Raw genomic sequence first — 14229 nt, 5'->3', positions numbered from 1 at the left:
CTCTAGTCAGCTTATACGAGGCTACATTCTTCATTTGTAAGGCTTTTCCTCACTAGATTTACAGCCACCATACAGAAGGGGAAAAAAAAGGGGCAACGAAGAGGAAAATTCCTTCTGAAGGCCTTGGCAACAACCTGCTATAATGTGGAATAAAGCCTTTTACTGTTGCATTATGGGGTCTGCAAGTTTCCCCTCAACAATGTGCTTTAACTTTGTACATCACCACCTTGGTAAACATTACTGTTCCACAGAAAGAAAAATCTGTAGAACACAGGAGAACTACAAAAAAAAACCCAAAACAAGCCCACAAAGGAAATGCAAAACCTAATTACACTTAAAATATTATTGCAAGACAGAAAGAAAATGAAAACTACCTGTAGATTAGATATAAAGAAAAATGTAAACAGCTCCTCTCAATCTTTAATGCAGTATAGGAGCATACAAACAGTTACACTGAATAATGCCTACATAACTGCATCAATCAGTAATAAAAATATACTCCTCCCCCAATCAATATATCAACATTTCCACCCCAAAAACCACCTAGAAATTGACCTAGTAGCAACTTCTGGAGAGGGGCAAGGTTGGAGAGAGGAAGGCAACTAGAAGTAAAATAAAGTTAAGAATAAGTAAAAAAAGAGGAAGAACTGACAGAGAATAATGAAGGTAAGTTTATGAAGAACAAATGACACCAGACAGATCTGATAACTTGCTTTGATTTTCATCAAACTGAAAAAAAAAGAGACATAGTAGATCCAATCTGAACTTCAGCAAAATATTTAATACACTGCCTAATGAAATCTTACATGAAACTAATACAAAGTGAATTGTATCCTAAGCATTGTCACATGAATCAAAACCTGGTTAACAAAATATGAACACAACATAATAAGCATACTGAAACAGATCACAAGCGTCCCAAATTGATCCTCAGGAATTCATATAACAATGCTTTTCATGTATTGTCTTTAGCAATCATTCATACACGATAAAGACAGTCCCTAGAAAATTAAATGCTAAAACGTTGTAAGGCACTGCAAACTTAAGTGGTGACAGATACAGTATAAAGTGACCTAAAAACATTGAAGATACATATAGAGGGAAATACGATGGGATCCATCTTGGTCAAATACAAATGAGTACAATAATCCATTGTCATTTTAACCCAAAACTGCGAAGTACTGCTATCCATTAAGTAGAAGTTCTACTCTAATGCATACTCCAGAGTTATCTGTCAACTACACAACCTGTCAATCTCAAGCTACATACAGGTAAGATTTCAATATTCACAAGAAATGAATGCCCCAATGAAGATGTTAATGAACAAATTAAGAATTCTGAAGACTAAGGAGGGATGTCATTGGAATGAATGACAGCAAGAGAGAAAGGTGTAAAATCACTCACCTGCTGTGACCTTTGTCTACAGGAAAAATGCGGACAGACTTATCAAAGCTGGCAGACACAAATTCTTTCCCAGTGGGTGAATAATCCACATCAAGAACAGCAGACACATGATCCATATGCACTGTCACAGGTGATTCCAGAAAGCGCATATCAAAAGTATACAAGCTTTAAAATAAAATGCACCAACAGCTTAATTATCTTAACAGCTCCTAAGTAAACAGTACATTTTTGCTGAACAGCTACTTTAATCACACATAAATCACACTTAAGGATAGATCCATATTGCAGAAGGAACACTTTAAAACTCCTCATAACACATGAAAAGGAAGAATTAGGCATTGTTTAGGGCCTGAAAAAAGTTTATAAACCAGAGCCTTTAGCTACTGGATCAGACCTAGGCTTCTTGCTCACTGTCAAAGAACAGATAGTTGCCACTATTCCCTTTATCATCTGTTCACAGGTCACTGACCAAACCTATTTCTCCAAAAACCACACTGTCCTCCTTTACGCCACCTTCAGATACAAGTATATAACCTGAACTTGGACAAGCTCCTCTGGATCACTATGGCAAGCCTATCAACTCTGTGAGGTTTCTAGGTGTTCCCATATTGGCAATCACGAGTAATTCAGAGTCTACTGGGAAGCCCCCATTTGGTTGGCACCCTTTCCTACTGCCTAATTGTCTTTAGGCCAGACAACGTAGGAGTCCAAGGAAAGCTTAGTCCTTCAATACAAAGAGATACTGGCTCAGCAGAGCACACTATCTGTCGAAAAGCATTACATTAAAAACAAACACACAGCCGCTGGACCACAGCTGGTTTGCTCTTAAACACTTCAAAGCTCAGGTGAGGTCTACCTGTACTCCCCTTGAATCAACAAGCCCACTAATACATCGCAAGGCATAATAACCGAGTAGATCATCAATGTGCCTAGTGCCATCAAGCAAAGGTGCTTTACAGACAAAGTATTTAATGAAATCTGCTTAAGATATACCATTTAGTAGAACTACTACATCAAAAATCTGTAATTTAGCAGCTTTCTCACCCTCCTTGCTGCAGATGAATGCATAACTGGAATCCAATGTCTCTTATTCTATAGTTTACTAGCAACTACTGCTTTTTCCTTCTAAATTCCCCTCAAAAAGTATGATAGCATCATATTCAAAACTGCTACTCCATACAATCAGCTAACACTTGCATGTGCATTGTTGATACATGCATTTGCCATTGTGCTTATAGTAACTGCCTGAGCTTGCAAGAGGATAATTGCCCCTGACAGTAGCAGCTACTGCTTTCAGTTTAGCTGGGCGGGGTGGGGGGGGGGGGGTGGGGTGGGGGTGGGGGGGGGGGGGGCGGCACAGCAGGGGGGAGAAGGAGAAAAAAAGAGGCAAGCAGAGATGTATAAACAAACAGATTGGGTAGCCTGGTAGCCTTACCATACCATACCCAACATGGGTGAAAAGCAGTAGATTAGATACAACACCCACTTTCAAGGCCTGGGCCATTCCATTTCCTTGGAAAAAGATCCTTAAGATAAGCGATAAAATGCCTATGTTCTAGAAGAAAACAGTGATCTATTGTTAGATCACTGACTTCCTATAAAAAGGATATGGAGCGCATTTTGCAGTGGCCTAGTTTTGAAGAGACAGCTTTTTCAATATCAGATTAGCTGTTCACATGAATAGTATTGTTCAAAATTAAAAAATTGCTTGAGACACTGAAAGCACTAAAGTATTGCAGTCTCTGCAGCTGTTCCACAAAAGATTTTTAATTTTTTTAATTTTTTTTTTTTTTAAGAAATGTTCTCACCAAAATATGATCAGTACAATACATCAAGCTTCCAAAGAGCTGACAAGAAAATAAACGCTTTATTGCCTCAGACTGGACCAATAGTACTTATTTTCCAGGTCTCATGGCAAGTTACACTCGCACTGCATTCTTCCTACATTACACTGCTTTTTTACCCCCAGGTACTGAAATACAGAGAAAGAAGCAGTCTACTACCAATTCTTTTGTTTGCTTCTTTGTTTGTTTTTTTTTCTTTTAAATCAGAGAGCCTATCATTCTCTCAGTTATTACTTAAGTGATTCAAATTTAGAGTTTAAGTAGTTTTTTAAAAATTTATTTTAGCACGATGATAAATCACCAAGGTACAGATTGAAAACACAACATGATCAGGATTATGTATCCAAAAGCAAGGTCACACTTACTTGTAATCTTCATTTGCTGCAGTAAAAACAAAAGCTTCCATGGGGTTCCAACACAGTGTATTTGTCCTCATGTTCAAGATAACCTGAAAGATATTTACACATTGCTACCTCTCTCTAGATACAGAATTATGGCAGAGGAACAGTGACATGACAGAATGTTTTCTTAGCAGTGTTAGAATTGGAACTCAAGAACATCCCTCAGCATATGCTCAACGCTTTGTGCTACACAGCAACTAAATTCTCCCTCTATGAGTCACCTTACAAACAAGTTCTTCTAAGTGGTCCTTTAACATGTAAACATGTTAGTAGTCGATACATAAACCTGGAATTTCTGAAAAATTTAACGTCATCATATTTGTAGGAACCTTTAGTTAAGTAATCTATAAACACACCTAATTAAATGGTTATTTCAAGGGATATAGTAATCCACGGACACTGTGAAGCAGCATTTTCAAAGCTGCTGTAACATTTTGTTCTTCTCCCAGTTATTACTATCCCTTCATTATTTCATCTCTGAAATTACAGTTCATGAATTCTCCAGGACAGTTGCCATTTCTTATGTAGAAGTTACTGCGCTGTCATCTACTCGGCACTATCACTGTATTAGCATCGAACCATTTGCTACACATTCCTAGGATTTGCTTGCTGTTAGTAAGCAGATGGCTGCAAAGAGGCCAGTTTGCCTTGAAGTGGGAGGAAGGCAGCTGATGACAGCCTACTAGGACCCTTCTACTTTGCTAACAGTGGACTAGACAAGCAGCATTAAGAAGCTCTATGTCAGATGCCCCCACCTCGGAGGACAACTATGGCAGTAACAGCTGGGCCCCTGTGGGAGAAGGGGAGGCAGGGAGGAGGTCACCCGACACCCCGTGGACACAACAGCTTTGGCTTCTGCTGAGTCTTGGAGGAGCTTTCTACCATCGTATTTAAAAATAAATCCCACACTTTACACTTGACACAAAGTAAATGTACAGTTACAGAGCAACTTACTAACAAACTGAACAACTCTAAACAGGATTTTCTGCGGTGCTCCAGGCCAGCCATAATCCTACTTGAAAATCCTGAAATTTGGGTAGTTAACACTATGGCACTCTAAACCCATTTTTGTTCTCCACTAACTACACCAAACACCATGAATTTACATACTTATAGCAAAATATAGTTGTACAATTGTAACTTTCACAATAATGAACACAACCTCAAAGCAAGTTAATAGTGATGACCTCTGCTGAACACCCCAAAAAGACGACTGTGATTTTACGAGTGTAGGTATATTCTCAAGATTCTCATTCTCCCTAAGTCCTCATTTCCTAGGTGACATTACCCTGTTCAATATGAAGTCTGTGCTACAAAATACTGCTCATTTTCAGAAACTACATGCATCCAGAAGTGAATGTAATGATCAGAAGTCTAAAGTGATCTCTACTTTAAAAAGTGACTTTACTGAAAAGATAGGCCACTAAAAGGGCCTATGTTTATCGTAATGTGAAAACTAGAACTTGTTCAGATATCAGTACTGTTCTTCTAGTTATAAACCTTGCACATAACTAGGAAGCTAATAAACAAGAAGGGTTCTTTATTCTTCCCTGTCCAAGTTTTTCAGCCACTGCAAAATGAGGACACGATTAATGTTAACACATCACAGGTACAGCAAATATTTTAAATCATGCCACATAATAACTCTAATATTGCTGAAAAGTCCAGCTCTTTTTCAAAAGGGATCAGGTTTGGTCAAAGTCCATGCTCCACATCTTGCTTCATTAGTTTTTCACTGAAATTTACAAGCATTTAGTTTATTTCAGCACTGACTGAGAAAAGGTTTCTCTGTTCTAGCAATATATTCAGTAACAACTATGTAAGGCAACCTGGCCTAGAAGTGATTTATATTGCTGTAAATACATTAATAATGGCATTCCAAAAGTATCTAAATCTGTAGCAGAGTCATCTTCTGACACTATTCATTAATCAACTGCAGATACACTTAGTCATTTTGAAAGAAAAAGCCCTCATTAAGACAAGTCAGAGCTGTGAAGTCCCTGAAGACTTGGCTATCTTGGTTTATTTTAACTGTGAGCACTTGCTTACAAAGAGGTCAGCCCAGAGATTTTGAGATTACTTTAACACAAAACCAGATCACCCAAATAATTAATCTGTCCTCCTTTACTACCTACAAGGTATTTAGTTGAGGTGAACAGCTAAGAATGTTACAAGGAACGGACAACACAGTTGTTTAAATGTCAGCTGTTTAAATGCTAAAGTCTATCTTTAAAAGCTTTCCTGTGATCCCATGGTTTGCACAAGAACAACTTACAGTTTTAAAGCATACCAACTTCCATTAAAACATCTTCCTCTCGTCATGCAACGAGTGCTTCCCTTCATCTTTTCCTAGATTTTTTTGACTAGTTCTTATTTTGCCCTTCAGCAGCATCTCACCACCTTATCCATCCCTCTTTGAAACCTAAGACTTTGAAACTCAGACAGAACAAATGGCAAGAGAGCTAGTGCTTCACGATGCGGAAAGCTGTACTCCTATTTCCGGTAAGGAAGGGACTCCCACTGAGTTCCAAACCCAGGGCTGTCTGTGCGCTGCTTTGCTGATCCAACACCAAGACCACAGCAGCACTAGAAGCCAGTGCCCATACACTTCTGGAATGCCACTATCAATGTATTTACAGCAATATAAATCACTTCTAGGCCAGGTTGCCTTACATAGTTGTTACTGAATACATTGCTAGAACAGAGAAACCTTTTCTCAGTCAGTGCTGAAATAAACTAAATGCTTGTAAATTTCAGTGAAAAACTAATGAAGCAAGATGTGGAGCATGGACTTTGACCAAACCTGATCCCTTTTGAAAAAGAGCTGGACTTTTCAGCAATATTAGAGTTATTATGTGGCATGATTTAAAATATTTGCTGTACCTGTGATGTGTTAACATTAATCGTGTCCTCATTTTGCAGTGGCTGAAAAACTTGGACAGGGAAGACTAAAGAACCCTTCTTGTTTATTAGCTTCCTAGTTAAGGCGTCTCTAATAAGCAGCACCCTTCTCTCAGGAGTTACAGAGGTCTTGGCTCTCCACGCAGAAACGGACATTCAACCTGCCTCTCCACAGGAGAGCCATCCCTGTCCCAGCAGAAAACCCAGTACTGTATCCACAGATGCAAGGAAGTATCCATCAGGGTTTCGCTCCTATAGTAGGAAGTACACCTAAGCACGCTGCTCACTACACGGGACACACACATAGACGCACATGCGCACATACGTAGATGTGCATGTAGACTTTTATATATTTAGCACATACACATTTGAATTTATTTTGCAGAGGCTCAAACCACATTCTTTTAACTTATAACTGCAGACCTACAGTACTGGCTGCGTTCATTCCAACATTCAGGTCTCCAACTAGCATCAACGACAATTTTTTAGAAGCACCATCTCTGTGGCCTGAATGAAACTTCACTAAAAATTGTTGGGGCACAGGGAGAGAAAGAAATACTGCTGTTATGCCAACAACATTCCCATCTTATAACTAAGTGAAGTACCATTATACCGTTCCAGTGTGTATCAGACTAGTGTCATCACAGGTAGTACATAACATTCCAGAAGGATATTGAGTGCGTATTCACGAGACAGAATATTTTATTTCAAGAAAATTGTTAAGATAGTTTTGGGGCTCAAAACTACCTAATTTGATCAAGGTAAATGTATGTGTATGAATTACTGGCTATTTGTTTTAAATAAATACACATATTCTCTCAAAAGATAAATAGGAATCTTATTGGTAAATTCCACAATTTTGATTCCACTGCAAAGGATTTCTGAATGTTTATAATACAAAAAAAGGTGCATAGGTGGGGGTTTATCTCCACGCAGAAGAAAAACACGTTTTCAAGTGCAGAGCAGAGCTCTCCAGTGGCAGAAAGGAAATGTCTTAGGAGTTACCACGTTTCCTTCTGGCAAAGAGGAGAAAAAAAAAAAAAAAAAGAAAAAAAATCATACATACACAGACAGAATGCAATATAGGAACATAAAGTTCTTGTTGTGAAATTGCTGTCAGGTCAGGCACTTTATCAAGAATTATAACAGAGTGAGCATGACAGCCTGTTTGAATGCAGAAAAGAGCCCTTAACTCTGCACGGTTTAAATCCCAACATTAGTTCAAATTCAGTTAAAAGACTCCAAATTAGATTATGAAAACAGTGAACTCACCGTTCAGAGGTGTCTCTCTCTCTATTGTCGCCAACAGCTACAGACTACTTACATATTCAGTAGGATTATTAGTGGCATATGGTTCTGTTCAAAAGAAAAAATTACCTTCTTTAATGGAGTTGATTTTCTCATATCATATAGCACAATATTTCTGTCAGAAGCACAGCTTCCCAAAAGGTACGTCTGGGGGGAAAAAAAAGAAAGAAAAAAAAAAAAAGACGACCAGTGCATATTGTCTTCTAAACACTTGTAGAGCATGTTTAACAGCTTACATTAGATACCTAAGCTATTTCACAAAGCTGGTAGTCAAATAGTTCCTTTTTCAGTCAAGGAAATACATTCATCGTTCCTTCTGTGCAGCTTATTATTCAGCACAAATATTTTAAATAGCTTCCCCCGTAAGATTCAGAATCCACCCAGTCCTCTCTCTTTCAAAAGGAACAAGTAGTTCCTCACAAACACTTCATCTACGAACACAGCCCAGCCAAGAGGTATACAGGAACTGCTGTAGAAGATCGAATGCAATTGTTTTTTCCCACGGAGAGGGGGAGAAGTCTTGGTCACCCAGCAAACAGATGGGAGATCCACAACACTGTACGACTGAGGTATGGGATACGTACTGCTGTGGGCAGAATGAAAACCACCCTACTTTTCTTTCTCCTCTCCCCCACTAACAGAGACGAAAGATACAAAGACAAAAATATATGGTTCTACATTCCAAAGCAATATAGTCACAAAAACATACGCATACAACCCCCTAAATACTATGTTAAAACACATATCAAAAATCTAAATTTGGAAAAAGCCGTTAAAGATGGTGTTAATAGAGTTTAGATCTTCTACTGATCAAGAAAAATACTGATTTCCAATATGTCGCAGAAACATTACCTCAATGGGATTAAATTTTACACTGCTTATGCTATCGAAACCCCATGTCAGAGAACACATGGGACTTGTCCTTTGCTCATCCCAAATATCCACTTGATGGCCGCAGGTGGCAAAAACAGCTTCCTTCCAATGGTGATCAATTCCTGTATATACCGTCTTTAAAAAAAAAAAAATCCATTTACAAAACTAATTGTACACAGAAATATGCAAGTATGTTCTGATACAAAAAAGATCAACAAATCATGGCATATTGAGTCCGCCATGTTTTTATTCATTTATATTACTGAAAACCAAGTCACCACCACTACCAGAAACGAAGTCATATCAGAGGCACTCTTACACAATAGACTAGCTCTCTGTGTACTCACTGATGCATGCACCTCTTGTTAATTTACAATGGAGTCAGCATTGGAAGCCCATTAACAAAGTCCTGGCTGCCTTTAAAGCAAACGGAAATTTTAAGGCTACAATGACAAATTTTCAGTGAGGACCTGAACAGATTCCATAGACATTACAATAATTAAAGAGTTTCAAACTATCTATTTACAAAAAGCATTTAATGTTTTTCTTAAAATAAGCTTATCATAAATTCAGAGTGCTGAAGTATGTATTTTTAGTCTGCTTTTGTCAAAAAGACATAAAAGTTAAAATTTTGTATTGAATGGCTGCGAGGTATTGTCATGAAAAGGAAGTTTTTTAATGCAGACTAAGCACTGACAACGCACATCTGAAGAGAAAAAGGCTACAGAAAGATCTGACCAGTTTGCAGGAAAGGGTTGATTAGCAGTCACAGAGCTAAGCAGTCTCTGATGGCATTTGAGATATTCCTTTCTAGTTACATGTAAGATAAATGTCATGAAAAATTGAAGATACTTTAAAAGCGCCATTATAAAATCTGATGCCATCACCTTACAACCCATTATGATAACAGGTGACATCAAACTATTTCACTCTCCTCCAAAAGCTAGGTAAGAATTGGTTCAAACTTAATTCAAAAGAAGAGATGTGGGAAAATCAAAATTTTTACCTTTCCAAGAATTGTATGAATAGGTTCTTCTTCTTCTCCATACTCCGGGCTCTCCATTTTCCACTGCTTCACAGTTTTGTCATCACCAACCTAGAAATATTGAGAAAGCACGTACAGTTTTACGTAAATATATTCTGTTTACTTCACTAGATGTGCTTTGCAATTAAGTACAGGCCGCCTTTTGAAAGAGTATACTCTATGACAGACACAGAAGTAAAGTGCTCTCCCCTGCCTATTCACTGTTCCCTTTCATAGAATCAGAGAATCATTTTGGTTGGAAAAGACCTTTAAGATCAACAGGTCCAACTATTATCCAAACATTACCAAGCCCACCACTAAACCATGTCCCTAAGCACCACATCTATTCATATCTCCAAGCTGAAGACTAGTTCCCCTTGTCATAATATTTCGCTAGAAACTGAGAAGGTACAGGTACATTGTCCGGCTGGAATGGGGTTAACATTCTTCGCAGCAGCCTGTACGGCACTGCGTGTGGGATCCGGCTCTGCGTGCGGGATCCGTGGCTGAAACAGTGCTGATAAGGCACCAGTGCCTTGGCTATGGCTGAAAAGTGCTCGCTCAGTGTCAAGGCATTCCGCCCCACCTCCCCACTGTCAGTCACCATCCCTGCCTCCCCCATCAGCAAACAGGCGAGGGGCAGGCAACAGACTGGGAGGGGACAGATGTCCTGAATCAGCCAAAGAAGTATCCCATACTATATAACACCATACTCAGCAATAAAAATTGGGGTAGCAGAAGAAAGGGGAGGTCAGGGCTGGCTTCCAAAGCAGCTGCTGCTCAGAGACTGTCTGGGGATCTGCTGGCTTGTGAAAGGAGGTAATTGATTTCCTGTTTCCCCACCACCACCACCACCTTTCCTTCACCTATTCGACTGCCTTCACCTTGATCCACAAATCTTTTCCATTTTTCAAGAGAGATACTTCCAGGGTCAAATAGGAAAAAGGTGAGCTGGAATGATGACTTTTTTTAGGCTACATTTTGTGATTCTTAATCACAAAACTTAAACGTTAAACAGCAAATTATCTTCCAGAAGTCATTTTGATGAGCATGTAAACAGTTAAAAGGCACTTTCCACCCCAGTTGCTCCAGTCGCCTGTTCCTAAAGCCATGCTACCCCTTGCACTATGCCAAGACAAGCTTTTGCATGGCTGTGCAGTGACCTGGATCAGGCAAACTGGCCAAAAAACACATCAGCTATGCAAGTTTAACTTCCTCTCCTGACAGCACTACTACTGTTTCTTCTTCCACTCTCTCAATTTTCAGGCAGAGTGATTGTCAAAAGAGGCTTTTAATTTGGAGTCACTTCAAATTTTTTGCCATGACTTCCCCTACATCCTAACTATTGTCCTCATGACCTGGTATGTACTTCAGGAAAGATAAACATATAGGAGTGAAAACAGCTCTTCCATGCACAGCTCAAAAGAAGCAAAACCTCAGGCCACTCTAGTCTTCAAAACCAATTCTTTTTATTGTATCATCTCCAGAGAAATTCTAGGCTTGTAAGGTTTGACTTAAGCAAAGCACAGCACCATGTTTCTCACACCCTGGATAGAGCAAGGACAAGAGCTGAGCAATTTGCTCATCTGGCAAAAAGGATAAGAATGCTGGTATCTGCTTCTCCCTTCTACAAACCTTGCGAGGGGAGAGAACAGCTGAAAGAGGGAGCCTTGCAGCGGCAAGACAGCTCTGTTTTGGCTAAAGAGTGCAGAAAAAGTTCCAGCACAAAACTCTGAAGGCTACAATGCCCTGGAGTGAAACTTTTGCTTGATGATCTAGAAAATTCATACTACAGTTAACACCCCTGCTTATGTTAATGAGAACTATAGAGATCATGCTATACATATGTGACTACGCTACCCAACTCTCCGCTTAAATCATGCTATACATAACCCATGGGAGGTGAAAAAGAATTAGAGAATAAAAAGAGAATAATGGGTAAAAATTGGGAGAAAGGGACTGAAGATCAAAGACAGTCAATGGGCTGTGCAACTCTTCCTCCAGCCAAGACAGGGATGCCTTCTTGGTAAGAATCGCGCCTTCGGCCCGGCAAAGAATACCCGGGAAAACTTGGCCAGCGTTATCACAGCACACTAGCATGACTGCAGTCAGCGCATATACCGACAGCAATGCTGTACCGGCTATATCTGTCACCTCAATAAATTACCTTTATTTGCAACTTTGTGAAACTCTTTCGGCGAAAGTCCCTGAGAGGGCTCTGACAGGCAAACATCACATCCTTGCTCTTAACAGGACAAGTCGTGTTAAGAGCAAGGATGTGACGTTTTCTAGACTGTTTACATGCAACTGAATCAGCTGTGGTTGATGTAAGTTAATAAAGCTTAATTAACATGTAACCATCTTGACTTAATCAGCTTATCTTTAATCACAGTACACGCAAATGGTTACCTTTTTAAGTGTTTGCACATCTTTCAAACAACATAATCTATCTACTATCTTAATGAAAACTAATTTACTCAAGTTTTAGTTACATGACCATCCGTCAGCAATTTTCTGGTATTTATCCCTTCCATAGTCTTGAAAACACCCATACCACAGCATCAGAAAAATTTTCATCAGAAATAGAATTGTCAGGTTCTCTGACAAATTTAACAAACATGTTCATACAATATTTAAATATTGTATGGCAGACAGGAAGTTGCTCACTGGAAAACAGATGGTGGACAGGCACTCTGTACTGCAACACTGTACTAAGGAGACACATCATACTCACGGTAAAGAACGATGTACCACAGAAACGAGCACACATGCCTCGAACAAAGCCTTCATGGGCTTGTATAGTACGAATACACTGTCGTTTGGTCAAGTTCCAAATTTTAACCTGTTAAAAACCAAAAAGTATTCTGTTATTTAAGTTTTTTACAGCCCACAACGGCAGTTCGTAATTCAAGTACAAGAGATCACATATGTTGTAATGAAATGGCAAAGTAGGCCTGAACACAGGCCAGATTTTACAGTGTTAAAAGCACTTAATTATTCCTTTCTTGAAAAAAAAAAAAAATTTAAAGTGCAGCTCTTTCCTTCTTACCCCTTCCCCCCACGCAACCTGTACACTTACTGTATTTTTGCATTCCTCTTCTAGCAAGAATTCTAGTTCAAAAAAAGACAGCAGCAGTGATAATTTTAGAAGAAAAATACCTCTCAAGAGAAAGCACAAGGAAATAGTCTTTGGAACCAAAAGAATGGTTTTGGTCCAGTTGCTGTACTACATTTCATACATATGCTCACCTCTCACAGAGCTTTGAGTTTCAAAGCTTTTGGACCCATTTAAAAAACAAAAATGGAGGTCAGTCTTTATATCTGTACATATTTACAATACCCAGTACTTTACTCGCTCTATCAGTGGATAAGAAATCTGGCCAACGTTTCATGTAAGTTTATCCCCCTCCTCTCTGAAGAGATTCATCTCCCTTACACTACTGCACGACACACGCACCTTCTATAAAAAGCAGAAAGCAACCGCCTACCCAGAAGACACCTTTAAATATACAAGTACTATCAAATGAACAACGTAAAGGTGAGAGAGGACAGAGAAGACAGAAGACAGGCATTTTGTTTCTGCAAGTGACTCCAATTAAAGTGCCCTTGCTTGCTATCTGCAATATTTCTGTTAAACAACAAATACAAGGTTAGCATCTTTTAGGCAATATGATAAATTATTACTCCAAAAAGTTTTTGGTTGTGTGCCCCTTCCCCCTAGCTCATCTGACTTCACATAATCTTCTTAATCTGCAGTAGTTTAACTTCTTCAAGGGGGGGGGGGAGCGGGGTCAAGTGGGCAGCAAAAAGCCATCACTATGGACTGTAAATATTAACATTCACTGCTCCATCCCGAGGAACTGAATGTCACCCCCTCAGCTCACAGCTGAAAGCTGCTGCCTTTGTGTGCTGGGCAATTACAACCCGCAGTTTGAGAAACACTGCTGCAGACTGGGTGAGCTGCACCTTCTGAGTGAAGGGAGGGCATCCTGCTGAACAAAGACACAAAAGAAAGGTAAGCAGAGGGCATTTAAGGAAAAAAAAAAAAAAAGACAAACAACAAAAAACAAACCACAGAAGTAAAAAGAGAAAAGAAAAAAAGGAAGAAAGGTAGCTTGTTTGTTGTGGTTTGTAACTGCAGCTTACCTCTCCATCACAAGCTCCAGACAGCACTGTAGACAGACTCTTTGGATGTTTGGCCATGCAATTAACTCCATCTCTGTGGCCATCAAGTGAGGCAAGAAAGGGTTTTGCAAACACACGTTCTAGTTTTGTTGCGTTCAGAGCTCTTGTGTACTCTCGTGGAACCTCAAATGGATGCAATGCAGGGTCATAGTTTCTTGGAACTGCAATAAGAGTAACCCACACATTAGAAACCCATGGTATGTAGTGTAGTTCAAGGTAAGCTGAATTCAGCAGCTCTTCTCTTTGATTCTCCTGCCATGGGAGAATTTTCTGCAACATTAAGATTTTT

The 14229-nt window shown here is 39.3% G+C and overlaps 1 protein-coding gene across 1 annotated transcript in view; it reads right to left on the bottom strand.

Annotated features, from left to right (window-relative positions):
• DCAF13 (DDB1 and CUL4 associated factor 13) overlaps nt 1-14229 on the bottom strand; it is a 28406-nt gene that overhangs the window by 12294 nt on the left and 1883 nt on the right. The window contains exons 2-8 of the mRNA XM_086465206.1: nt 13902-14101; nt 12490-12597; nt 9738-9827; nt 8711-8866; nt 7928-8005; nt 3614-3696; nt 1405-1569 (exon numbers count right to left, since the gene is read on the bottom strand). Of these exons, the coding sequence (XP_086321332.1) occupies nt 1405-1569; nt 3614-3696; nt 7928-8005; nt 8711-8866; nt 9738-9827; nt 12490-12597; nt 13902-14101 (880 nt within the window). The remainder of the gene's footprint in view (nt 1-1404; nt 1570-3613; nt 3697-7927; nt 8006-8710; nt 8867-9737; nt 9828-12489; nt 12598-13901; nt 14102-14229) is intronic.

This window comes from Leptosomus discolor, chromosome 5 (genome assembly GCF_034619465.1).
Source record: "Leptosomus discolor isolate bLepDis1 chromosome 5, bLepDis1.hap2, whole genome shotgun sequence".
NCBI lineage: Eukaryota > Metazoa > Chordata > Aves > Leptosomiformes > Leptosomidae > Leptosomus > Leptosomus discolor.
The sequence above is the reverse complement of the archived record's forward strand: the minus strand, read 5'-3'. Positions and strand labels throughout refer to the sequence as shown.